This window comes from Xiphophorus maculatus, chromosome 9, assembly GCF_002775205.1.
Source record: "Xiphophorus maculatus strain JP 163 A chromosome 9, X_maculatus-5.0-male, whole genome shotgun sequence".
Lineage (NCBI taxonomy): Eukaryota > Metazoa > Chordata > Actinopteri > Cyprinodontiformes > Poeciliidae > Xiphophorus > Xiphophorus maculatus.
In genome coordinates, this window is record NC_036451.1 from 1,076,533 (window position 1) to 1,103,644 (window position 27,112).

A 27,112-nucleotide genomic window follows, 5' to 3' on the forward strand; every position below is an offset into this window, starting at 1 on the left:
AACACTCATCTGCCTAAAGATATGCTAAATAATAACTAAAATGTGAAGATGATGGTTTTAGCTGTACAACCTTATGTAGATGACTCAGTATTAATACATTTTATTTAAACGCATTTATTAACAAAGAACCCGTACAAACAAGATAAACCATCAGAAAGTTAGACAGTGCAGAGTAAGAAGATTTGAAAAGATGAGTTTTTAGGCATTTTTTAGTTTCCCGAAACAGGAAGAAAATATTGAAAAGGGAAAAACATAAACAAGATCAATTTTATTATCAAAAAAGATCAAATTCAGTATTTACAAACAAATCATTTGATTGAAAAACAAAACAAAAAATATTAAAAATCTGAGGTTTTCTGTGAAAACAAAAAGACTCTTGAAGGTTTTCTGTTTATAAAACGATGGCGAGCGTTTCCGCCACCATCTGGATCGCCCTGAGGGGATCGACGACGTCTTTCAGTTTGTCCTTCCTCAGAACCCAATCCGGTACAAACCTGAACGACACAAAAATATGGAGCTAAATTAGTCCCAACATTCACAGTAAGATTTGCATCGTGTTGTACAGAACAGCGAATAATGTCGTACGTTTACAAATCTTCTTTTACACTTATTACGTCTTATTGCACACATGCAGATTTTACTGTATGCTTTGTGAATCTTTCTGACACTAATTTAGCTCCACAGAAAACAGCATTTTAGTTTCCACAGAACCAAAAGTCCTGTTTGGGTTTGTACAGATCAGATGCTGCCTACTTTGGTGGCGGTTTGGATTTGCGCGGCGTTGGCGGAACAAAGAAGCTCCCGTTGATCGAGGCGTTGATTCTCTGCCTGGTGATGCTGCGCTCTTCGTCCATTTTGTGTTTCCGCGCGGTGAGCCGGTAGATGCTGCGTATCCGGTCCAAAACTTTAGGCAGCTTCACCACCTCCTGAGGGGAAATGGATTAAATTTAAATGTTTTCGTAAGGATTAGTGGGAAAGATTTTTTTGTCTGCTTCAGACCTGAGCGCGGCGCTCGTCCTGCAGCAGCAGAGCGAGAAGGAAGCAGGCTTTGGTGAAGATGCTGCCGCCCTTTTCGGCCACCTTGTCCCCGGCTTTCTCCCGGTATTTCTGCAGTAAATCCAGCAGCGTTTCCAGGGAGTTTTCCACCGAATACACCGCCTCTATGGTCAGGTGGTACTGAGGGAAAATACACATTTGAGTGTTAATAGTTAGATTTGAACCATCTTCTCTGATTGATCTCTGATTAAATAAATTAATTAATCACATGACAAATTAAAACAAGCTCAATAATTTATATTTTTTTCTTCTTTCTACCAAAAACAGGATGACAAAAGTCAGACAATATTATCGTTTATTGCAAAAACTTCTGGGACAATTTATCGTCCTTTTAAGGCCTGAAACAGTTAGATAGATACACTAATAACAGCTTAATAGTACTTTAATTATTACGTAATGTATGACTATTAGAGATTTTTTAAAGCACCAAAAATACTTTATTTTAGCCTTGTTGGTCTTTAATTTGCATTTGCCGCATGTACTACCAACATCTGCCACCAGAGGGCGCAGTTTCAAAAAAGGATTCAATACAGGAGGGCTTTATGAAAAGTACAACTAGAGCCTGTTTTTGTAAAACAATAAAATTAAGGGAAAAAAAAACCTGAAAGATTAAGTTGGTAAATTTCAATCAGCTTTTGTAAACAAGTTGAGATTTGTATAAAAATGAAAGATATTCATAGTCAGAAAAGCATCGATGTTATGAACCGGAGACGTCAGTTGTACCTTGGAGAGGTTGAGGAGGATCTGGACGGAGAAGGTGATGACCTCCATGCAGGGTCCGCTCCGGTTGCAGCTGCGTATCAGCGTGAAGATGACACCGGTGGCGTCGCTTCCCACCAGCCGCTCGCAGCACTCTGCGACAGCCTGGTGGCGGCCTCTGCATAAAAAACGTTTCCATCACCACTCAGCCGACAGCAGCGAGCGAAAACAATCCATCCTGGTCTTACCGAGGTTCTTCAGGGCCTCCAGGATGAAGGAGAAGTGTTTTGTATCGGAGGAGATACTCCAGCGCAGAAGAGGTTTTGTTGCACAGTTGTCTTCCTCTCGTACTTCAGCAGAGATTTTGCGCAAGCGGGCCTCAGCTTCACGAGTTTGGGTTTGTCGCTCAGCATGCGGGAGCGGTGTCCTCTCCACAGAGCCTGCAGGGACACAGGATGGAGCCGTTTGAGCCTCTGATACGTCAACCGGACCGTGGAGTTCTGGCCAGAGATTTAGACTAATTCATCACCTAATTGGGGGGCTTTTAATGATTTATCTTACAGTTTTATAAAATATTTAACTTAAAGTTGCACTTTATGTTAAACACAATGACTACAACAATCTTAAACATAAAAAAAACAAAAGTATTTTTAAGATTACCGAGGTGGGAACCGCTACCTGAATAAGTTTAGTTATGTTAAACCTTAAAGCAAAATCAAAACATTAGCTTGGCTAATGCTAAAGTGCTACACCAAAAACGGTATTTAGCGGAAGCTAATGCTATAATGCTAGTTAAAAACCCCATTCTGAAACCAAGAGTCAATGCACTGAACGATATTCTTTCAATAAGGAAATTATGCAAAACCCTGTTTAAGTTTGGTTTTACAGTAATTTAGTTATTTTTTTAGTATTTGCTTGCTCTATAAAGTTTTTAAAAAACACTAAACAAAAGGAAATGGAAATGCTGAGTTAAACTTTAAAGTAAGATCATGAATATAAACAAACCAGCTGCAGGGTTTGTATCAGTCGATAAACAAAATTTCACAAATGTCAACTTTATTCAACTAAAAACTTCCAAAATGACCAAGTAAATTTGCTCTTCAAAGTTTAGTCAGTCAGCTTAAGTACAGACTTAGCTAATGGTAGCGTTAGCTAATGGCACAGGCAGCGTTAGCTTTAGCCTCACCTGAGCTTTGACGATTCCTCGTTGAGCCCTCTTCTTGTCGCCTGTCCAGGAGGAATTTTTCGGGTCACTCCTGGATGACGGCGGCGGCTTTGTTGCGGCGCGCTAACCAACGCCTGACCACTCTCTGGACCATCACCACCTTCCTCCTGTCCTCCAGATGTCGTCTCCTCTGCAGCCTCGCTCTAACCCAACGCTGAGAAAAGCCCCAGAGACAGTTTATAGTCGGGTGCTACGCTCCTAAACCCAACAGTACATCACTGGTTCTGGTTTCCCGGGTGTACCTGTATGGTAACGACCGACTGGATCTGTCTTTTTGCTGATTCCAAAGCCCAGTGGGCTCTCAGGGCTCGTTGGATCTTTATGGCCTGAGGTGATGGAAAACCGCAGCCGTAAAATGGAGTCTCTGCTCTGCCCGGGCTGCCTCCAGGACCTGAAACCAGCCAGCATGAATTCAAAGTAAAATCACAGAATTTGGTTAGATTCCTCCCAGATATTAAAATCTAGACACGACTTGGTTTATGGCTACCTGTCGTTTTTCCTTCCAGGCTCGGCAGCATCTCTGAAGAGTGACGACAGCCTTCCTCATCAGCGAGTATCTGTTCTTCATCACTTTGGCTTCTGAAGTGGCTCGATATTTCCTCTGAATCGTGAGAGCGGATGATTTCAGTTTCAGGTACCGTTGCCGTTCACGGTGGACTCTGAAGGCGCTCTGGATGACGCTGGCAGCCTCTCGCCTTTTTCCGATCATTCGTCTGGACTTTATTCCTCGATATGCAGCCTGAAGAACGATGACGGCTCTTCTAACATCTTGGTAACGCTTTTCCTGAAGTTCTTTACATTTCTGCGCTCTAAACCTCTGCTGTATGACAGTCACTGCCCAGCATCGTCTCTTATAGTCTGTTTGCTGTTTGTGTCTCCTGAAATTAGCTTGAATGATGGCAGCGGCTTTGTGCATTTTTGCAATTTGAGTCCGTGCATGATGGCCTCTGAAGGCCGCCTGGAGGACGACAGCAGAACGTCTAACATCCAGGAAATGTTCTCTATCTCGCCGTTGGAGAAGTAGAGAAGAATGAAAAACAGACAGCTGCCATAACAGGAAGGCGTCTCCATGTTTATCCTGCTACCAAACCAGGGTATCCATTACACTGTGATTGATGATGAGATCAGTGCAGAGAAGTTCCTGAGCTTGGTCAAAGACCGCCGCAAAACATAAGTTAATGCTGCAAAATTCTTGCTTGGTTGACATATGTGGATATGAGGTTTTCACAATAAAAAATGTGAAAGTGGTGCTTTAGTTTTGTGTTTAATCAGTAATTAAAGCACTAAACTTTGCTTCTAGTCCTTGAAAGTTATTGATATTTAAACTGAACAGTTCTGTGATAACGTGTAATTTAATTTTGATTAGAAGATTAAAATGTGGAAAAAGTTTTCTACAGTAGAAACCGGATAAAAAATACACACTTTTATTTTCTCACTAGAAACTATTTATAATAAGAAGTACATTGTGCCTTTAAAAAGCTAACAAAAACATACTGAAAATATAGATTACAACATTCTTTGTTTTAACTGACAGCCATCTTGACAGGCAGTTGCTATGACAACAATAAACAAACCACAATACTAGTACATTACAACTTTCACTCATTTACAATTTTTGAGTTTTAAGCCTGATATTAACAACGAGGCTTAATCAATCCTAACCAACTTTCAACAAGATTTATAAATCAATAGTTTTAGTTTTTATATTTTACTTTTCATATTGTTTACATCGATTTATTATAAATTTTCTTTCCCACTCTCTTTTTCCACAATACAGAAGAAAATAAATGTTTGACTAAACAAGCAAAATTAACTTCCCAATGTTTAGATATTGAAAAAAGTTCTATAGATTATCATATATGGCCCGTGTGTCAAACTCAAGGCCCGAGGGCCAAATCTGGCCCGCCATAGCTTTCTATGTGGCCCTCTAGACTCCAAATCATAGCAATGGGCCCCTCCAGTTTTTACAAATAACCGCAAAATTCACACAACAATCAACAGATCCCCTCATGTTTTCTGACTTTATCAACATGTTTTCTGAGTTTATTAACATTTTTTCTCAAAATTGTCCATAAACATTTGGGTTCAAGTGCCTGCTGTCTCAGCCTGACCTGATGCCAAGTTATAGTCCATGACCGATAGAGAGATTAATAAAAGATCACATTTAACATCATATGTTAGCGCAAATATTGTAAAAAATTCCTTACAGATATTTCTAACTTAGCGCCACAAAATCTGTGATGATTGCAGAAAAGCACAAAAACAATCCTGGATGAACTGATTTGTGTGAAAAGATGTTCAATATTAGGTTATTTTAAGAAACACGTATTGATGCTGAAACACCTATTTATTGATATTTTAACAGTTTAATTGGTTTTCATCAATATGTTCTGGTGCAACAGGCCCTTTATGAACATTCAGGTTTTTGATCTGGCCCAAAACAGAAATGAGTTTGGATAAAAACCAGTGAATCATGGACTATTTTGAATGTAAACAAGAATGAAGAGTGAGATATTTGGTGGTGGAATGATGTCACACCGCCAGCAAAGGAAGACTCTGTGATGTCACTGGCGATGCAGTCTGTGATGTCATCAACTGCAGAATTGTATGTGACACAATTCTGCATATTTTTCATTGCTTGCAATATCACTGACCAGTTCAGACGTGCGCAAAGCTCTTTCCAAACGACGGTTCAAGTAATTTACGGCGACAGATTTTGGCTGAAGGATTTGAGGGTAGAAATGTTTCACCAATTTGAGAAATACCGCAACAGGATGATGGGACTCCAGGCAAGAACGGGAGTCTGGCAAAACCCCCAAGGCAGCTTCGCTCCTGCACACTTGGATATTTTACACGGGGAAACCCAAAGACTGGACTCCAGTCTGGAAACGGAGAGCGCCAGGTTAGAAGACCTGAGAGCTGAAAAGGACAAGATGTTTCTGGAAATGTCCCATAAGATCGCGTCCCTGCAAGACAACGAGAAACGTCTGCAGGAAGAATTGGCTGAGCTCAAACATTCATATAGTGAACTCAACGGTAAATATCATAGTGACGTTTCTGGACTTAAGCAAGACCTGGAGAGATATCGGCAGGAGGCGAGACATGAGAAAGACGCCAATATAGAGAGAGAGAGAGAGAACCTGAACCTAGTCAACAATCTGAGAGCTGAGAAGGAAGAGCTCTTCCAAAGAATGGCAAGAAAGATCTTTATTCTGAGACACAGGGACAGGCAGATGTTCCATGAACTGGATCGGGTTCATGTTTCACATGAGGAGCTTAAATGCAGATATAGAAACGACACAATGGATTTACAGCAGCAGATTGAGACTTACCAACAGAAGATAAGGCAGGACCAAATGGCTCTTTTACAGAGACAAAAGGCAGAAAAACTAATTTGGGATATAAACCGATCTGCGCTGCAACAACTTGAAAAACTTCAGCAGCAGGTAAAGGAGGAGAGAAAAGCACATCTGCAGACAGTAGAGAAGGCCAAGGCGAGTCTGGACAACCTGAGATCTGAATATGCCATCCTCCAAAATAACGCAACAACAGAGATTAAAATCCTGCAAAACAGAGAAAGCAGTGCCCAGGCTGAGCTGGAGAAGGTAAACGGTTTGTACCAGCAGCTCAACTGTCAGTATGAAAAGGAAGTCACTGCATTTAAACATGACGCAGAGAAATACCAGCTGGAAATAAGTTGCGTAAAAAATGATTTACAAAGAGCGAAAGAGGATCTCCTGCTGCTGAGAGCTGAGGAAGACGGTTTCCCAAAAAAAGACATCACAGTTTCCCAAGAGAAGGAGGAAGACTTACAGGACCAAGTGGACCCAGTTGATGTCGTAAGTGAAAAGGTTTCTCCAGAGGAGAAAAGCTCAGGAGAACCGTTATCAGGTTGTTCCACAGACCCAGAATCCTCAGAAGAGACCAAGATCACTGGAGAAACCGTCCTGGAGGATTTGGACAATCCGGATGTTAAAATCATGCAGGACGGTAAGAAGAAAAAGTCTAAGATTTCTTTTTGGAAAAAATTACGGAAGACTCTGAGATGGCAGAAGCCAAAAGAAAAATAAAACAGTGAAGACAATCCAGAACATATCTAATGTTCTGGATTATGATGATATTCAGAGAAGGAGAAAGACGAGCAAGAGAGGAAAGAGGACTCAAACTCATGGAGGTTGTAGCCTCTGTGTACGGGGCGCCAGGCCACGCTCCGTCAAATTTAAAACGTTAAAGTTTTATCCCCCATTGACAAACTAGATAATAGATCCCTTCCCAACTCAATTGGAAAAAACGTGGGCAGCACGGTGGTGCAGCGGTTAGCGCTGCGTCTTCACAGACACCATCTGTGTGGAGTTTGCATGGTCTCCCCGTGTTTGCGTGGGTTTTCTCCGGGTGCTCCGGTTCCCCCCACATCTCCTAAAACATGTCGGTCAGGTCAGTTGGTCACTGCAAATTGCCCCCAAAGATTTGAAGAAACCCCAAACACATGTGCAGCTTTATTGTTAAACTTTATAATTAATTGAATTAGCCGTACGTTAGCCCTTTTCCTTCGCTGTTTTAGCGCCGCAGCAACACTGGGCTCAATTTTTATAGCAACGTATTGATTTAAGAGTTAAAATGTCTTCTTTTGATAGTAATGATTTCTGTTTATTTCCACTGTACTTGTGCTTTTATGGTTTGTCCTTTAGTTTACCGTTTCTACTCACTTTTTATATTAAATTGCACTGAATTGTAGCTTTTAAACTGTTTAAATCTGTATTTTAAAGAAGATTAGCAAAAGGATCATGCAGTGGCTTTTTTAGTGCGACTGTGGCTCAGTGGGTAGAGTGGTTGTCTTGTGACCAGAAGGTTGTAAGTTCAATTCCAGCTTCCTCAGCCACATGTAGAGCTGCCCCAGGGTGGGGCACTTAGCGGCAAGTTGCCCCCCGACCTGCATGTGGGTGTAAATGTGACTGTAGTGTGAAGCGCTTTGAGTGGTCAACATGACCAGCAAGGCTCTACACAAGTTCAGTCCATTCACCTGCTTTTCTTTGATAAATCCTGTTTTTCTTTTTATACCAAACTTTAAAAAGTTGATTTAACAGGTTTGGATTCTTCAGGTTCCAGGATGTTAAATTAAGATTAGAGTTTAATCTGTACATAATATTAGATGATAATTGTTATCATAATTTAATTCTCTGAACCATAAAGAAACCCAAACTTGTTTTATCTGGTTTGTTTGTTATAAGAACAAAACAGGTTTTATAAAAAATAAAAGTTACTGTGATCTTTCTGTTAGTCTTTATTTAGAAATACAGATTCAAGGTAGTTTAACAAACTTAACAAAAAAGTGCAATTTAACATGAAAAACTGTAGAAAAGGGAAAAAAGAAGAACAATCCATGAAAGCATGAAAACAGAAAACTTAATCAGAAATTATTTCCATTACAGGAAGAAATCAATTCTTAGATCAATACTTTGTAATAAATATGAAGCTTTTGTGTTGTTGAGCTTATGTGTTGTCTGCTTGTATAAGAGAAGGAAAAGGGGCTTAGAAATGAATAATTCAGTTATTTTTGTAACCAGTTTATGGTAAGACAGCAAATTATGTTTTGTTTAGGACGTTACTTATAGGTTTTGTTTGTCAACCTGGGTTTAATTCCCAGTCCTGCAGAATCTGCTGCATGTCTTTCCCTTCTCTCTCCTCCCAATTTCCTGTTCAACTTGTTAAATAACGGCCTAAAAAACTTTATCAGAGCCTAAAAATCTGATTTGAAGAAGGTGGGGGGCTGGTTGACCTTTGATGACCTCTAGAAACATTTCTTTATGTCTTTAAAATTATAGCGGCACAAACAAAATGTTTGCTGCACAAACGTTTGACACCAAATGTGCCTGATTTGAAGAAGGTGGGGGCCAACTTCACTCAGGTCTATTTACCTGCTACTTTACCCGCCACTGGAAGTTTCTTAAAAGTTTATCTGTTAGTCTGCAGCTCATGTGACCAAACCAGACGAGGAGATGAAAAGTTAAAACACTCAATATTGTCTTGTACACAAGTTCTGGTTGGGTAACAGCAAGATCACTGAGTCTTCTTAAAAGATACATTAGATGTTTTAGTTAATTTTTTTTCTCCAAAGTGTGGTGTTGCAAAAGTTTGAAAACATTTACCGTATTTTCCGCACTATAAGGCGCACCTTCAATGAATGGCCTATTTAAAACCTTTTTTCTTATATAAGGCTCACCGCATTATAAGGCGCATAGAATAGACGCTACAGTAGAGGCTGCGGTTACGTTATGCATCCACTAGATGGAGCTGCGATAAAGGGAATGTCAACAAAACAGTCAGATATTTCAGTCAAACTTTATTAATAAATTACAAACCAGCGTTCTGAAAACTCCCTTCATTCCCAATATGAATAAAAAGCTGTTTTATTATTTTCCCGAGGTAAAGTCAGTGACGTGGTATTTTGGTGACAGTTTATCTTTTAACAACAGCAAGGTGTAACATATAGTGGAGGGGAACTTTTCCTCGATTCAATAAACACGTAAAAAACAGCCTGATGCTGTTACGGTAAATCAAACGTTAGTGCAATCACAATATATATCCACTTCCACTATAACCATTGATTGGTTCATGTTAAATTCTCTGGCTGCTGCTCTGTTCCCGTGTTTTACTGCATCACTGATCGCCTTGAGCTTAAACTCTGTGTCGTAAGCTCGTCTCTTAATAGGAGCCATTTTGGGGTCTTTACACAAAACCCAGCATGCACCGCGCGCTTCTTCTTCTACTGGGGAAATGAAGTCGGCGGCTGCTTACCGTAGTTATGAGACCAGTTGTGGCTCAATATTGGTCCATATATAAGGCGCACTGGATTATAAGGCGCACTGTCAGCTTTTGAGAAAATTGAAGGTTTTTAGGTGCAACTTAATCCTTAATCTGGAGGCATCCAAGTAAACAAACAGCGTCTCTTCCTGATCTAAACAAGCAAACGTCCAGCATGAATCCTTTTTATCCATCTTCCATCAGTTCTTGCTAAGAAAAAGCTGAAAGCTTCAGCTGAAATCTTTATGGGCGTTTCTCCTGTGGAACAAGTCGAATTATTCCCCGTCAGTGAATGAGAGCAGAGAGGGTCAATCTCTCCACCCAGATGGATCAATTTCTCAATCTGGGTTTGTGTTTGGGAGATAATAACTCCACTTCAGAGGCAACAAAACCCGGTCAGCTGAAAAATAAAAAATAACCAGAAAAAAATCCCAGGTTCTCAAAATCTGCCTCCTCTCCCTCTGCTCATGGGAAACGTCGATGCAAAATCGCAGACAAAATGTGAGAAACTTTTATGTGTTAAATACATATAAAAGTTTTAATCAGATTAATTAAGCAAAGTGAGTTTTCATGGCTCTCAGTTGTTCAGCATGTCTTCAAAGAAATCTGCAAACAGACAAATGTGCTGAGCTGGTGGCAGAGTTGGGTAGTAACTAGTTACAATTACTCAATTACATTTACTTGAGTAATTTTATTATGAAGTATTTCTGCTCCTACTTGAGTAAAATGTCTGGATTTTCTACCCACAGAATGAAAAACAAACAGGTTTTAACCCAAAGTTCACCTGACAGACACACACCTGCAGTTTTTATTAAAGTTTCATGAATCTTTTATTGAAAAAAAAATTATTTGGAAACATTTTATTTTGCCTGATTTTGTTATTTTTTGTTACTAATATGATTTGCTGTCATTTTCATTCTTAAAATACCCAAATTTCCACTTAACTTTTTATTTTGGTCCAGGTAATGTAATTTTAAAATGATTGATAATTTGATCAGTTACTCAGTATTTGAGTAACTTTTTTACCAAATACTTTTTACTTTTACTTTAGTAATTTCTTGGACGGATACTTTTTACTTTTACTTGAATAAAAATATGTTGAAGTAGTTCTACTTTTACTTAGTAGCTGCCTAGAAAGGTATGTAGGCAGCTGACCGGCTAACCAGCTAGTGCAAGTTGCAAACTGTTGACACAAAATATGATTTGGTCAAATTTAATCAGAAACAGGAATGAACTTAAAAAAAGAAGAAAAAAACTGATTTCAGAAAAATAAATAAATCAAATGTAGCAAAGAAAACAAAGAAACTGATTTGATCAAAAATCTATTTCAGCAAAAAATAAAAATACAGAGAAAAACAAAATCAGATTTAACAAGAACTAAACAGCTGGCCAGTGTGGGGAAGTTTTACCAAATACTTTTTTACTCTTACTTGAGTCATTTCTTGGATGACTAGTTTTTAATTTTACCTGAGTAAAAATATCAAGTAGTACTACACTTGAGCACAATATTTGGGTACTCTGCACTTCTGGCTAGTTCTAGTACTTAAAGCAAACTAGACTGTTAAGTAGATCAGCAGTGGTATGGAGCAAAATTGGGGTCAAAAAGTTTTGCCCAAAAAAATTTGATATTGTGAAAAAAAAAGAACTGTAAAGCAGCTATTTAAGAAAAAAGACTGAAAGAAACGTAAAACAAATACTTGAAATGGAAAAAAAGAAAGTTTGAGACTGAAAAAAGATTTCTTTTTAAAAATCTTGAAACTGTTGACATGTTTTCTCATTTGTTTGTTTTCCTGTTGGTTTATTGCGTGTTGCATCACGTGAAATGTCTAACTTAACCCACCTTTGTCAATTAAAATGTGTGTCCTTCTAACACAGATGTGACATTTATCGCTGTGCCAAAAGTGAATCTGCTAACAAACTAAAAAAATGATTTAAAACTGAAAAAAGTTTCTACAATGAAAAAAATCTTCAAACTAAAATAATTTGAAACTGAAAGTTTTGGGGAAAAAGTTTCTAAATCTGCAAACGAAAAAATAATTTGAAAACAGTTCAGAACTACACTGTTAGACCTTTTATTGTAATTTTACTGTAATTACCATTCTACAGTACCTTTACTGTTATGATATTTCACAGTTAATTTTTACTGTGAGTGCTTTACAGTTATAACTGCATTACTGTAAATGTAGTTTCTAGTATAATACAGTAATTGTATTTTATAGTAAAGCTGGTCTACTGTAAACTTGTTTCACAACATAATGTCAGAGTTTTACTGTAAATTAAAGTTTACATTTCTTTAAGATAAGAATATTTTACCATAAACCGAAAAATTTCATAAAAGAAATTTTAGTCCAAGTACTGTGAATAACAGGTATTTATTTTCAGCAGATTTGTAGAAATAAAATCCATTTACATATTCGCAATGTCATAAAAAACAATGTCACAATACAATATAATGTGCTGTAAAACAACAAAACCATAGAACACATTTCCTACATCAGAAGAACTTTTATTCCATTCGTCAAACAAAATCAGTGGGATCCATCTTGTGGAAGCTGAACTGTAAAGAATAAGACAGACAATGTGGGAGGTCATGAGATGGTCAGGAAGTTATCTACATTTTCAAATCGACAGGAAGGTTGACAAATTAAGCTGAAGTGACAATGTTCACATGCATAAAATCTTTGTCATAAAGCAGCATTAAGTTGATAATTTGTTTTAAAAAAAATCAATTGGACTGAAGTGATAATAGAAGCTGCATAAAGAATGAGCAGGACTGGCTTCACTTCAGGTTTTTGGATTGTTTATGGCAAAAGCAGTCAGTCAGTCTTCAGTAATTCAAAAGATTGCGTACTACAAATGTCCCCAAGGGGACGATGAAGTACAACAATCTTTTTAGTCATTTTGTTGGTGCTGACGGATTACTGCAAAGGTGTGCCTAATAAACTGAAAACTGCATAGTATAAAAATACACCACACTTAAACAACTACACACTTATATATTTCTGTGATTTATTAAGAGATGCAGCGACATCCACTTTTTACCACGGACACAGAAAAGATGCAGGCTACTCTAAAGGGCTATTGTGTAGGAATCACATGGCATTTATAAATTATCATTAAAATCATATTAAAAAGGCTAAAGTAAAGTCAGAGCATGCAAGATAGGAGGAAAAGACAACAAAATAATAAACATTTACATTTGGTAAAATACTTACCTAGTTGGAAGTCCTCCATTCAAATTCAGCAAGTCGTTGGAAGAAGGTGGTGATCTGGGAGTTGACACTGACTACTTTCCTCTTGACAAGACTTCCCGTCTTGCGGCTTGTACCGACTTTGGCTGTGCATTTGGTACCAACATCTGGATTGATCCTCACAAAGAATCTTTTAACAGAAATAAAATATATTAATTGTATTTTTTAATGAAGACGTATAATACAGCAATCAGCTATGGTTCTTCATCATCAGTCAAACTGTCATTAAATTTAATTCATAAATGGCTTGGTGTAGAGTACTTGCCATTGTATCATCTCCAGTGTGGTGGATGCTGACTCCTGATACTCCAGATTGAAGACAGAATATGACCCAAGAAAGACAGCAAGGACGCTGGCAAAGTCATGTAGTTGCTCAGGCTGGAAAAATACCTTCTCCTCCATACTGACCATCCACCGGGTTGCAGACATCAAGCTATTTCCTAAAATAGACAAACCCTTCTCAGGCTAACGCTAGTGAGTAAAAGTACAGACTACCATAACAATTACATACATTGCTACGAAAAAATTATAGTGATAGAAAATATTCCTCTTACCAAGCATGATTACCCTTGGTGTAGTGGGTAAGGTCATTTCCATTTCAACAGACATCTTGGTGGAAGATACCTTTAAAACATAAAAGGAAAACTCTCTTAAATATGAATTACTGGTAGTAATTTATATTTAAAGGGCCAGTTCACCCAGATTACAACAGGTTTTTGAGAACCTCATCCCGGAGACTAGACTAGACTTTACCCCTACATCCTGCTACCACTCTGAAACAGCAGATGTGAATGACAGTTTGTGGGGCTAAATGCATTTTTTAAAGCATTACATTCCACAAGTGTTCAGTCTGACTTCTGCAATGGCGGTGACTCCTGTGCATGTGGGACCTGAATGCAGAAAATGTTCTGAAGGAAGCAGGACATTGCTCTATTCCACATGCAAACCGATAATTAGCTGTGTGTTGATGTTTCTTCACATGACTACAAAATTCTGTAAATTCTGAAGTACAAATGCTGCAGAATTTACACCTGTACGTAGTTGCACCTGTTAGTACTGACTTAACTTTAAATTTGCAGGAGCATGGTTTAAACATGTGAACAGTCCTTATATGTAACCAGGGTTGGAAATTAACTTTTTTGTCCACCTGCCACTGTGGCTGAACCAACTCAAAAAATAACAGAAACTACTTTAATGTTTTTCACCTTTGTCCTCATTTACAGACTCTTATACACTATGTTGGAGATGTAATGGTACTTTAGCAGGCTAACCAGCTGTAGCAAGCTCAAAGTTATAGATTAGGTTAGCTGCTCCTCTACATTTCCAGACTATTTTGTGGCTTCAAATATGTTTGAAGAGCTTTTTACCTGTTGTCTTTTGAAGAGATGAAGCTATGTTAGCAGTCAGCAGGACAGAACTGCACAGCCACTTGGAGGGAAAAAGCTTGGGAGTTAAAACAAAAAGGTCATCTGAAGAAAAGGGAAAAAAAGAACAATGTTAGAAATTCATCCTTGCTGACCTACGTAGCTAATCTGCACTTTTAACATTTGCAAGATCATGGTTTAAACAAATGAACAGTCATTACATGTAAAATAAAGAAAAGGGGGAGGATCAATTATTAGTTATGGTTATATTGTTCCACAAAGGATGTAGCAACAATGCTAACAGACACTGAGCTCATCTCAACCTAAAGCCGCCCGAGGAAGATTAAGCGGCAAAAGTCAAGCTAAAACCTTCAACGGTAAAATTAGCACCTTAGCTAACGTTAACACCAAACCAGCTCAAAAAATAACAACATCATATTTCCCTTTCTTTCACCTCATTTACAGACACGTAACTTATAAGGTTGCAATATGCCAGTTATATAAAACACCAGAGTTAGTAACGTAAAGGTAACGTTATTTTACCAGGCTAACCAGCACAAACGAGCTCATGCTATAATGCTAACTTATAGCATGATGCTATAAGCTACGTTAACTCCATCTAAAATGTACATTTCCAGACTAGGCTTTGGCTTCAAACAGTTTTCTAAGAAGTGTTTTTTTACCTGTCTTGAAGAGCTGAAGCAGTGTGAGCCCACAGCACGGAGACAGAGCTGCACTTGGAGAGAAAAAGCTTCGGAGTTTAAAACAAACGTCATCAGAAAACAGTTGGAAGCGAAGCCACGCTTGATGACGTAGCTAGATAAACTGCACGTTAATGTTAGCTAGGATGTGAAAAAAACAAAAGTACATGCTCTCTTTCTGCCTTAAAAATATGTTAACCACTAAAGGAGTAAAAATACAGAAACAGGGAACCACGATGAAGCAGCTATGATGACGGTTGGAAATCAAATATAATTCTTACTGTATATTATCAGTACAGTACCACTACTGTAATGTGTAAACAGTAAATTACTGCAAATTCAAAACATACAGTAAGTTACTGTAATACTATGTACTATACCCATAATGCAATGCAAATTACAGTAACTACTTGTAAAGATGTCTTATGGTAGTTTTACTGGGCATTTTGTGGTATTTAACTGTAGAAAATACAGCAAAGGATAACAGTGTACTTTTCAGATTCATATTTACTTTTCAGCAGAGCCTCAGAACTGACAGGGTGTTTAATCATGACAACACTTAGAAACAAACCCAAAACTAAGTTTTTTGTTTTCTTCTGTAAAAACACTCATCTGCCTAAAGATATGCTAAATAATAACTAAAATGTGAAGATGATGGTTTTAGCTGTACAACCTTATGTAGATGACTCAGTATTAATACATTTTATTTAAACGCATTTATTAACAAAGAACCCGTACAAACAAGATAAACCATCAGAAAGTTAGACAGTGCAGAGTAAGAAGATTTGAAAAGATGAGTTTTTAGGCATTTTTTAGTTTCCCGAAACAGGAAGAAAATATTGAAAAGGGAAAAACATAAACAAGATCAATTTTATTATCAAAAAAGATCAAATTCAGTATTTACAAACAAATCATTTGATTGAAAAACAAAACAAAAAATATTAAAAATCTGAGGTTTTCTGTGAAAACAAAAAGACTCTTGAAGGTTTTCTGTTTATAAAACGATGGCGAGCGTTTCCGCCACCATCTGGATCGCCCTGAGGGGATCGACGACGTCTTTCAGTTTGTCCTTCCTCAGAACCCAATCCGGTACAAACCTGAACGACACAAAAATATGGAGCTAAATTAGTCCCAACATTCACAGTAAGATTTGCATCGTGTTGTACAGAACAGCGAATAATGTCGTACGTTTACAAATCTTCTTTTACACTTATTACGTCTTATTGCACACATGCAGATTTTACTGTATGCTTTGTGAATCTTTCTGACACTAATTTAGCTCCACAGAAAACAGCATTTTAGTTTCCACAGAACCAAAAGTCCTGTTTGGGTTTGTACAGATCAGATGCTGCCTACTTTGGTGGCGGTTTGGATTTGCGCGGCGTTGGCGGAACAAAGAAGCTCCCGTTGATCGAGGCGTTGATTCTCTGCCTGGTGATGCTGCGCTCTTCGTCCATTTTGTGTTTCCGCGCGGTGAGCCGGTAGATGCTGCGTATCCGGTCCAAAACTTTAGGCAGCTTCACCACCTCCTGAGGGGAAATGGATTAAATTTAAATGTTTTCGTAAGGATTAGTGGGAAAGATTTTTTTGTCTGCTTCAGACCTGAGCGCGGCGCTCGTCCTGCAGCAGCAGAGCGAGAAGGAAGCAGGCTTTGGTGAAGATGCTGCCGCCCTTTTCGGCCACCTTGTCCCCGGCTTTCTCCCGGTATTTCTGCAGTAAATCCAGCAGCGTTTCCAGGGAGTTTTCCACCGAATACACCGCCTCTATGGTCAGGTGGTACTGAGGGAAAATACACATTTGAGTGTTAATAGTTAGATTTGAACCATCTTCTCTGATTGATCTCTGATTAAATAAATTAATTAATCACATGACAAATTAAAACAAGCTCAATAATTTATATTTTTTTCTTCTTTCTACCAAAAACAGGATGACAAAAGTCAGACAATATTATCGTTTATTGCAAAAACTTCTGGGACAATTTATCGTCCTTTTAAGGCCTGAAACAGTTAGATAGATACACTAATAACAGCTTATAGTACTTTAATTATTACGTAATGTATGACTATTAGAGATTTTTTAAGCACCAAAAATACTTTATTTTAGCCTTGTTGGTCTTTAATTTGCATTTGCCGCATGTACTACCAACATCTTCCACCAGAGGGCGCAGTTCAAAAAAGGATTCAATACAGGAGGGCTTTATGAAAAGTACAACTAGAGCCTGTTTTTGTAAAACCAATAAAATTAAGGGAAAAAAACCTGAAAGATTAAGTTGGTAAATTTCAATCAGCTTTTGTAAACAAGTTGAGATTTGTATAAAAATGAAAGATATTCATAGTCAGAAAAGCATCGATGTTATGAACCGGAGACGTCAGTTGTACCTTGGAGAGGTTGAGGAGGATCTGGACGGAGAAGGTGATGACCTCCATGCAGGGTCCGCTCCGGTTGCAGCTGCGTATCAGCGTGAAGATGACACCGGTGGCGTCGCTTCCCACCAGCCGCTCGCAGCACTCTGGCGACAGCCTGGTGGCGGCCTCTGCATAAAAAACGTTTCCATCACCACTCAGCCGACAGCAGCGAGCGAAAACAATCCAGTCCTGGTCTTACCGAGGTTCTTCAGGGCCTCCAGGATGAAGGAGAAGTGTTTGTATCGGAGGAGATACTCCAGCGCAGAAGAGGTTTTGTTGCACAGTTTGTCTTCCTCTCGTACTTCAGCAGAGATTTTGCGCAAGCGGAGCCTCAGCTTCACGAGTTTGGGTTTGTCGCTCAGCATGCGGGAGCGGTGTCCTCTCCACAGAGCCTGCAGGGACACAGGATGGAGCCGTTTGAGCCTCTGATACGTCAACCGGACCGTGGAGTTCTGGCCAGAGATTTAGACTAATTCATCACCTAATTTGGGGCTTTTAATGATTTATCTCAACAGTTTTTATAAAATATTTAACCTAAAGTTGCACTTTATGTTAAACACAATGACTACAACAATCTTAAACATAAAAAAACAAAAGTATTTTAAGATTACCGAGGTGGGAACCGCTACCTGAATAAGTTAGTTATGTTAAACCTTAAAGCAAAATCAAAACATTAGCTTGGCTAATGCTAAAGTGCTACACCAAAACGGTATTTAGCGGAAGCTAATGCTATAATGCTAGTTAAAAACCCATTCTGAAACCAAGAGTCAATGCACTGAACGATATTCTTTCAATAAGGAAATTATGCAAAACCCTGTTTAAGTTTGGTTTTACAGTAATTTAGTTATTTTTTTAGTATTTGCTTGCTCTATAAAGTTTTTATAAAACACTAAACAAAAGGAAATGGAAATGCTGAGTTAAACTTTAAAGTAAGATCATGAATATAAACAAACCAGCTGCAGGGTTTGTATCAGTCGATAAACAAAATTTCACAAATGTCAAACTTTATTCAACTAAAAACTTCCAAAATGACCAAGTAAATTTGCTCTTCAAAGTTTAGTCAGTCAGCTTAAGTACAGACTTAGCTAATGGTAGCGTTAGCTAATGGCACAGGCAGCGTTAGCTTTAGCCTCACCTGAGCTTTGACGATTCCTCGTTGAGCCCTCTTCTGTCGCCTGTCCAGGAGGAATTTTCGGGTCACTTCCTGGATGACGGCGGCGGCTTTGTGGCGGCGCGCTAACCAACGCCTGACCACTCTCTGGACCATCACCACCTTCCTCCTGTCCTCCAGATGTCGTCTCCTCTGCAGCCTCGCTCTAACCCAACGCTGAGAAAAGCCCAGAGAACAGTTTATAGTCGGGTGCTACGCTCCTAAACCCAACAGTACATCACTGGTTCTGGTTTCCGGGTGTACCTGTATGGTAACGACCGACTGGATCTGTCTTTTTGCTGATTCCAAAGCCCAGTGGGCTCTCAGGGCTCGTTGGATCTTTATGGCCTGAGGTGTGTTGTTGCGCAACACCCCCCCCCTCCTTTCTGTCTCTACTCTCTCACTCTCTGCTTCCTCTTCTGAGAGGGGAGATGTGCTACCAGCTCTCCATCTAACGGGTTAATTGAGTTTCCTAAATCTGCTGGGATTTACCCTGTCCAGAACTGAAGTAAACTCTGTTTAAGCTGGTTTCGAGAAACGATTCGCCTGGTTTCTGACGGCCAACATCCAGGTGTCCCACCCTTCTTCCCCCTGTGAATTAGCCAGACTGAGCAGCCTACAGCCAACTAGTTTCACAGAGCACACCTGTTAACGGTCGCTCGTTCTCTATTTTACAACTTGCATTTGTTATTGAACCAGGTAGGTTTTAGTGACTCGGGCGAGTCCCAAGGATGACGTTTTAAATTTGGGCTACCAGCAACCTAAAAACATTTTAAACTTTTTCCTCTCCAGAATCAAACATCACAGCTATTTTACAACCATCAAAGAACTTTAAGGTGACTCATTAACTGAATGTCCACAACATCTTTTAGATTTTCTTTATGCTAAATATTTTATTAGTAAGGCATTTTTGCAAGGGTCAGTACAGCTTAATTCAGTAGCAGAAATAATCAAATAAGTAAAATCAATCATCTAGTCTATCTTTCCCTACTGCTGACACTGAAAACTAAAAAAGGAACCTTTGAGAGAGACGGACGGAGCCTGGCGCCTCGAACCCCAGACCTGGCACGACGACGAAGAAGGTGCTGCAGCAGGAGGAAGACGCCGATCGATGAAGGCCAGGATCTCCGCAGGTCTGATGATGAAGAAGGTGTTGCAGCAGGAGGAAGATGTTGATCGGCGAAGGCAGGAATCTCTGTAGGTCTGATGAGCCTCCTCTCCGCATGGATGGTGAGGTCACACAGGACTTGGTGCTGGCAGGAAGGAAGGCACCAGTTCTTCTTCTTTGTCTTTGCCTTTGTCTTCATCTTTGTCTTTGGGGTCTGAACCCAGCCGATGAGAGAAGTGCGATTTGAAGCCACAGGTTGCAGGGCTGACGGGTTGGTCCCCATGGCCGGACAGTCTTCGGCTCCGTGGCCCCGGCTCTTCTTCAGCTGCAGAGTTCTTTGTCCATCTCTTGGCTCGAAGCTGCCCGGAGGATCCAACGAACGGTTCCTCTTTTGCACTCACCTTTTATAGGGTTTCTTTGGCTAGCACTGTTGCTGGGCTTGTTTCATTGGCTGTCTGCTTAGACAGATGATCTCATATCCATCACTGTCTTACAGACATTATGTCCTGATGTCTGTGCTAATGTCTCAGAGTTGCTCAACCTCCTGTCCATTGCCTGCACAACCTTTCACCTACTCTCTAAATAAGGCGTTGATCATCTCTGCTCTCCTGTTAGTTCCTTGCCTTTCACCTTTCACCTACTCTCTACCTCCAACATATCAGTGATGTTTAATTGCAGTTACACCTTTTACACCATTTCAAGTTCAATGTCAAAATCACATTTATATCACATTTATTTTCTTTAGCTTCTCTGATTTAGCATTCATTTATAATTTTATAACCATAACTTATATCACATTTATTTTCTTCAGCTTCTCTGATTTATCATTCATTTATGATTTTATAACCATAACTTATTAATTATACTTATTATAATCCTAATGTGAGTTATTACAGATGTTTTTCTGAAAAGAAACCAAGAATAATACATGATTCTAATTATTTGATGCCAAAGTTACAGTTACTTGTTTTTCTTGTAAGTGTTCCCACAAATGTTCGTGTAAATATTATTACAAGTAAACCAATATTAATATAAGTATTTTACTTTGAATCTTATCAAATTACCAAAATGTTTAGATTTCATTCTTTAAACTTTCATGATTTAAAATAAGGAATAGTCTCAGCTATTTTTTATAAATCTGCAGGCTGGAACTTACTTCCTCTTTTTCCAGGAAACCTGCTTTTCCTGTTTAATGACTCTCTCTGACTGACTATGATTTCTTATGATTAGATAGAAAAAAGTAAAATTAAAGCAAAGTTTGCATGAGACAAAAACAACACACACAACCAGATTTATTTTATTGACACTTAAGTCTACTGTTGGGCCTAGATATCACTTGAGTGATTCATTTTAAAGATAACTTTATTTATTATTACTGTTAAACTAACTTTATTGACACTTAAGTCTACTGTTGGGCCTTGATGTCACTTGAGTGATTCATTTTAAAGATAACTTTATTTATTATTACTGTTAAACTAAAATCTCCAGCATGGGGAAGTGGGATGAGCTCGGATTTTCTTGACACCCCCTCCACGAGGTCAGACCTTTCACATGCTGGGAGTCCATCACCCTCCTGCAGTTCGCCGTCCTCATCCCCTGGAAAGAGAAGAGGTTCGTCTGGGATGTGAAGATGCAGATTCTTCATCCGCAGTTGTCACAGAGGGCTCAGTGTAGTCATCAAAACTCCACTTCTCTTGACACCCCCTCCTTGGAGTTTTGATTTCCCCCACGAGGTGATGAATGTCGAAGAAAACTTGGATCGCTCTGATTCTTCTACAGGAACCTTCGCTGGATGAACTGTCAGTTCTTCAGGATGTGGGATGGTTCTTTAGGGAAGATGGGCTGAGACAGAAGGCCTCAAAAAAAAAATTCTGGCTGTTCAGCAGAGCAAAGCAAAAAGCATAAGCATCATGATGCTTTATACGTAATCATGATCCTTTTCCATTTTAATCCATCAGGTTGTGACAGGAGTTCTTCTTTAGCATAGTCCAATTTCTTCACGGCCCTCCCAGTCCAAAGCCTTGAAGTTGTTCTTTGAACGGCAACCTTCCTGTAATAGTGGCCAGTCTACTGTAGGATGGCATGGTGCTTGATTCTCTGGCCATCTTCTCGTAATGTTCTGGTTCGCTGTAGCTAAGAACTGGCTTGAGCACTGCTTCCTCATGGACCCCTTTCTTCATCAGTAGTACTGTGTTGAAGTTCAGTACTTGCTTTACAAAAACTCGGGCGTTGAATCTCAGCTTGATCACCGTAGTTGCAGGCCGATCTTGAGCTTTAATCCAAACTCTCTGCCCTGCTTTCAGTGACACTTTGAGCTGCAACTTCCCTTTTTCTTCTCTGAGCAAAAAGGAGAAGTGTCTTCGCCTCCCTGCTTTCTGTGACGTGAACGGAGTTCCTCTGCAGGGGAAGACCTGCTCTTCTAGCAGTTGTCACTGTGTCCATCAGCACCAAGAGGTACTTCTCACCTCTCTTTCCTGTTGTCCCCATTGGCTCTGCTACGTCCATGCAGACTGAACCCCATGGGACTGTGCTCTTGATGAACAAACCTTCCATCCGCTGCCCTGGGTGCCCTGCGTATCGACCACATACCTCAAAGTCACACAGCTGCATCGGATGGGCTGAAGGGACATCCAGCAGTCCTGCTTGCTCAGTTCTTCACGGGGGTGTAGCACGCCTGCATATTCGAGGGCCTTATGCACGCACCGTACTACCTGGTCCCCGTGCTACTCTAGGACCACCTGTCCTTAGGTGTTCTGTCCCACCTCGACACCGGCAGAGACAACCTTTCTTAGTGGCACGAAAGGTCGTCATCTTTGCCCCTCCATAGGGCTTCTTCTCAGGTGTGCGCCTTGTCGCTGCACCTCAAGTTTCGGGCGGAGCCTCAGTTCTGCTTTCTTCTTCCATAAGTTGTGATGAGCTACTTGTTTCCCTCTCGCACTCTCAAGCTGCTTCTCTCGGGTCTGGCACTCTTGATTTTCCTTTTCACCAGCTCCAGCAATCCTTCCAGTACTGCCGTTACTTCTCCGGCTTGAGCACTACCGGGAGCTTTTCCTTTCTGACGGCATCTCTCTTTGCCGTCTTGCTTCAGAATAAATCCCCAGTATGCCGACTGGTCGGACCCCTTTCTGGATCCATCGGTGTGGACTGTCCCTTCCAGTTGTCCTGGCTTCTCAGATGTCGCTTGCGGTGGTTTCTTACTGGTGGGTTGTGCTGGCCCAATTTCAAGCTCCGGGTCCAGCAGGATGTCTTTAACCATGTCTGCGTCTGTGTGATGATGTCAGCTGCTGGTGTTTGTTCCTCTGTTGCCGGATGTCTTCTCGATGGCTGCAGTGGAGGACGCGGTGTGCTTCCTCATCCATCGTCAGCTGATGATACTTTTCTCTGTTTCTTGTGCATGCTTGCTGGCTGGTCTTTTCTTTTCTTGTCAGCATTACATCACGAACCACTCCAGCAAGACTGAGCCAACTTTCCTTTGTCAGGGGTTGATGTTTCAGTTCCTCATTCTTGGAACCAACGTCCCCCCTTGCTTCAGGTCTGAGTCACAGTAGCTGTGTAGAAAGTTGATGCAGTTCTGTTGAGGTCTCCTCCTTTTCCAAACGATCTGGGCGGCCGGCTTCCTCCGGTTTCTTCCCCAGATTTTCCTCCTCGAAGTGATCATCCATCACTCCGTCTCTCTGTCGGTTCGAGTTGTCTATCCCCCAAAGCCTCTCTTTGCGCTCTTGAGCAGGGATGGGTCTAGACTATGTTGGCTACTAGCTTCACTGTCTGGATCCGGTCATTTATCCTCAGTAGAAGCTTTCCCTCACCTGTATGCCATACAGTTACTGCAAGGGTTGTGACTGACGGCCTTATCAGTCACCATTAACTCTATTCCCTAAGAGTTAACAAACCAAGTGAGCTATTCAGATCCTTACATCTGTTTTCACTGACTTGGCAGGTAGGGCCCTCCTACTTCGTTAGTCGAGCCCCACGTTGGGCGCCACTTGTTGTTGCGCAACACCCCCCCCCTCCTTTCTGTCTCTACTCTCTCACTCTCTGCTTCCTCTTCTGAGAGGGGAGATGTGCTACCAGCTCTCCATCTAACGGGTTAATTGAGTTTCCTAAATCTGCCGGGATTTACCCTGTCCAGAACTGAAGTAAACTCTGTTTAAGCTGGTTTCGAGAAACGATTCGCCTGGTTTCTGACGGCCAACATCCAGGTGTCCCACCCTTCTTCCCCCTGTGAATTAGCCAGACTGAGCAGCCTACAGCCAACTAGTTTCACAGAGCACACCTGTTAACGGTCGCTCGTTCTCTATTTTACAACTTGCATTTGTTATTGAACCAGGTAGGTTTTAGTGACTCAGGCGAGTCCCAAGGATGACGTTTTAAATTTGGGCTACCAGCAACCTAAAAACATTTTAAACTTTTTCCTCTCCAGAATCAAACATCACAGCTATTTTACAACCATCAAAGAACTTTAAGGTGACTCATTAACTGAATGTCCACAACATCTTTTAGATTTTCTTTATGCTAAATATTTTATTAGTAAGGCAGTTTTGCAAGGGTCAGTACAGCTTAATTCAGTAGCAGAAATAATCAAATAAGTAAAATCAATCATCTAGTCTATCTTTCCCTACTGCTGACACTGAAAACTAAAAAAGGAACCTTTGAGAGAGACGGACGGAGCCTGGCGCCTCGAACCCCAGACCTGGCACGACGACGAAGAAGGTGCTGCAGCAGGAGGAAGACGCCGATCGATGAAGGCCAGGATCTCCGCAGGTCTGATGATGAAGAAGGTGTTGCAGCAGGAGGAAGATGTTGATCGATGAAGGCCAGGATCTCCGCAGGTCTGATGATGAAGAAGGTGTTGCAGCAGGAGGAAGATGTTGATCAGCGAAGGCAGGAATCTCTGTAGGTCTGATGAGCCTCCTCTCCGCATGGATGGTGAGGTCACACAGGACTTGGTGCTGGCAGGAAGGAAGGCACCAGTTCTTCTTCTTTGTCTTTGCCTTTGTCTTCATCTTTGTCTTTGGGGTCTGAACCCAGCCGATGAGAGAAGTGCGATTTGAAGCCACAGGTTGCAGGGCTGACGGGTTGGTCCCCATGGCCGGACAGTCTTCGGCTCCGTGGCCCCGGCTCTTCTTCAGCTGCAGAGTTCTTTGTCCATCTCTTGGCTCGAAGCTGCCCGGAGGATCCAACGAACGGTTCCTCTTTTGCACTCACCTTTTATAGGGTTTCTTTGGCTAGCACTGTTGCTGGGCTTGTTTCATTGGCTGTCTGCTTAGACAGATGATCTCATATCCATCACTGTCTTACAGACATTATGTCCTGATGTCTGTGCTAATGTCTCAGAGTTGCTCAACCTCCTGTCCATTGCCTGCACAACCTTTCACCTACTCTCTAAATAAGGCGTTGATCATCTCTGCTCTCCTGTTAGTTCCTTGCCTTTCACCTTTCACCTACTCTCTACCTCCAACATATCAGTGATGTTTAATTGTAGTTACACCTTTTACACCATTTCAAGTTCAATGTCAAAATCACATTTATATCACATTTATTTTCTTTAGCTTCTCTGATTTAGCATTCATTTATAATTTTATAACCATAACTTATATCACATTTATTTTCTTCAGCTTCTCTGATTTATCATTCATTTATGATTTTATAACCATAACTTATTAATTATACTTATTATAATCCTAATGTGAGTTATTACAGATGTTTTTCTGAAAAGAAACCAAGAATAATACATGATTCTAATTATTTGATGCCAAAGTTACAGTTACTTGTTTTTCTTGTAAGTGTTCCCACAAATGTTCGTGTAAATATTATTACAAGTAAACCAATATTAATATAAGTATTTTACTTTGAATCTTATCAAATTACCAAAATGTTTAGATTTCATTCTTTAAACTTTCATGATTTAAAATAAGGAATAGTCTCAGCTATTTTTTATAAATCTGCAGGCTGGAACTTACTTCCTCTTTTTCCAGGAAACCTGCTTTTCCTGTTTAATGACTCTCTCTGACTGACTATGATTTCTTATGATTAGATAGAAAAAAGTAAAATTAAAGCAAAGTTTGCATGAGACAAAAACAACACACACAACCAGATTTATTTTATTGACACTTAAGTCTACTGTTGGGCCTAGATATCACTTGAGTGATTCATTTTAAAGATAACTTTATTTATTATTACTGTTAAACTAACTTTATTGACACTTAAGTCTACTGTTGGGCCTTGATGTCACTTGAGTGATTCATTTTAAAGATAACTTTATTTATTATTACTGTTAAACTAAAATCTCCAGCATGGGGAAGTGGGATGAGCTCTAGTTTTCTTGACAGGTGATGGAAAACCGCAGCCGTAAAATGGAGTCTCTGCTCTGCCCGGGCTGCCTCCAGGACCTGAAACCAGCCAGCATGAATTCAAAGTAAAAATCACAGAATTTGGTTAGATTCCTCCCAGATATTAAAATCTAGACACGACTTGGTTTATGGCTACCTGTCGTTTTTCCTTCCAGGCTCGGCAGCATCTCTGAAGAGTGACGACAGCCTTCCTCATCAGCGAGTATCTGTTCTTCATCACTTTGGCTTCTGAAGTGGCTCGATATTTCCTCTGAATCGTGAGAGCGGATGATTTCAGTTTCAGGTACCGTTGCCGTTCACGGTGGACTCTGAAGGCGCTCTGGATGACGCTGGCAGCCTCTCGCCTTTTTCCGATCATTCGTCTGGACTTTATTCCTCGATATGCAGCCTGAAGAACGATGACGGCTCTTCTAACATCTTGGTAACGCTTTTCCTGAAGTTCTTTACATTTCTGCGCTCTAAACCTCTGCTGTATGACAGTCACTGCCCAGCATCGTCTCTTATAGTCTGTTTGCTGTTTGTGTCTCCTGAAATTAGCTTGAATGATGGCAGCGGCTTTGTGCATTTTTGCAATTTGAGTCCGTGCATGATGGCCTCTGAAGGCCGCCTGGAGGACGACAGCAGAACGTCTAACATCCAGGAAATGTTCTCTATCTCGCCGTTGGAGAAGTAGAGAAGAATGAAAAACAGACAGCTGCCATAACAGGAAGGCGTCTCCATGTTTATCCTGCTACCAAACCAGGGTATCCATTACACTGTGATTGATGATGAGATCAGTGCAGAGAAGTTCCTGAGCTTGGTCAAAGACCGCCGCAAAACATAAGTTAATGCTGCAAAATTCTTGCTTGGTTGACATATGTGGATATGAGGTTTTCACAATAAAAAATGTGAAAGTGGTGCTTTAGTTTTGTGTTTAATCAGTAATTAAAGCACTAAACTTTGCTTCTAGTCCTTGAAAGTTATTGATATTTAAACTGAACAGTTCTGTGATAACGTGTAATT

At 40.3% G+C, this 27,112-nt stretch overlaps 1 protein-coding gene, 1 long non-coding RNA gene and 1 pseudogene across 2 annotated transcripts; 1 reads left to right on the top strand and 2 right to left on the bottom strand.

Moving 5' to 3' along the window:
* Positions 1-342: 342 nt before the first annotated feature.
* Positions 343-2,043, bottom strand: LOC111609725 (annotated as a pseudogene).
* A 962-nt stretch (positions 2,044-3,005) lies between these two features.
* Positions 3,006-4,153, bottom strand: LOC111609726 (abnormal spindle-like microcephaly-associated protein homolog). The gene is made up of 3 exons (XM_023339772.1): positions 3,468-4,153; positions 3,223-3,371; positions 3,006-3,134 (listed from the first exon to the last, which is right to left on the bottom strand). Exons 1-3 carry the CDS (start codon positions 3,496-3,498, stop codon positions 3,006-3,008), a joined length of 309 nt encoding a protein of 102 aa, XP_023195540.1. The 5' UTR covers positions 3,499-4,153.
* Positions 4,154-18,920: 14,767 nt separating this feature from the next.
* On the top strand, positions 18,921-26,336 carry LOC111609746. Its single transcript, XR_002753300.1, has 3 exons — positions 18,921-19,005; positions 26,090-26,175; positions 26,266-26,336. It is a non-coding gene; the product is annotated as an uncharacterized LOC111609746 (long non-coding RNA).
* Positions 26,337-27,112: the final 776 nt, after the last annotated feature.

Coding starts and splice junctions, on each gene's coding strand:
- LOC111609726 (XM_023339772.1), bottom strand. CDS start 3,498: ATGCTGCCGAGCCTGGAAGGAAAAACGACAG. Junction 3,372..3,467: donor CCTGGAAGGAAAAACGACAG/GTAGCCATAAAC, acceptor GGCTGGTTTCAG/GTCCTGGAGGCAGCCCGGGC. Junction 3,135..3,222: donor AGTCGGTCGTTACCATACAG/GTACACCCGGGA, acceptor GGCTTTTCTCAG/CGTTGGGTTAGAGCGAGGCT.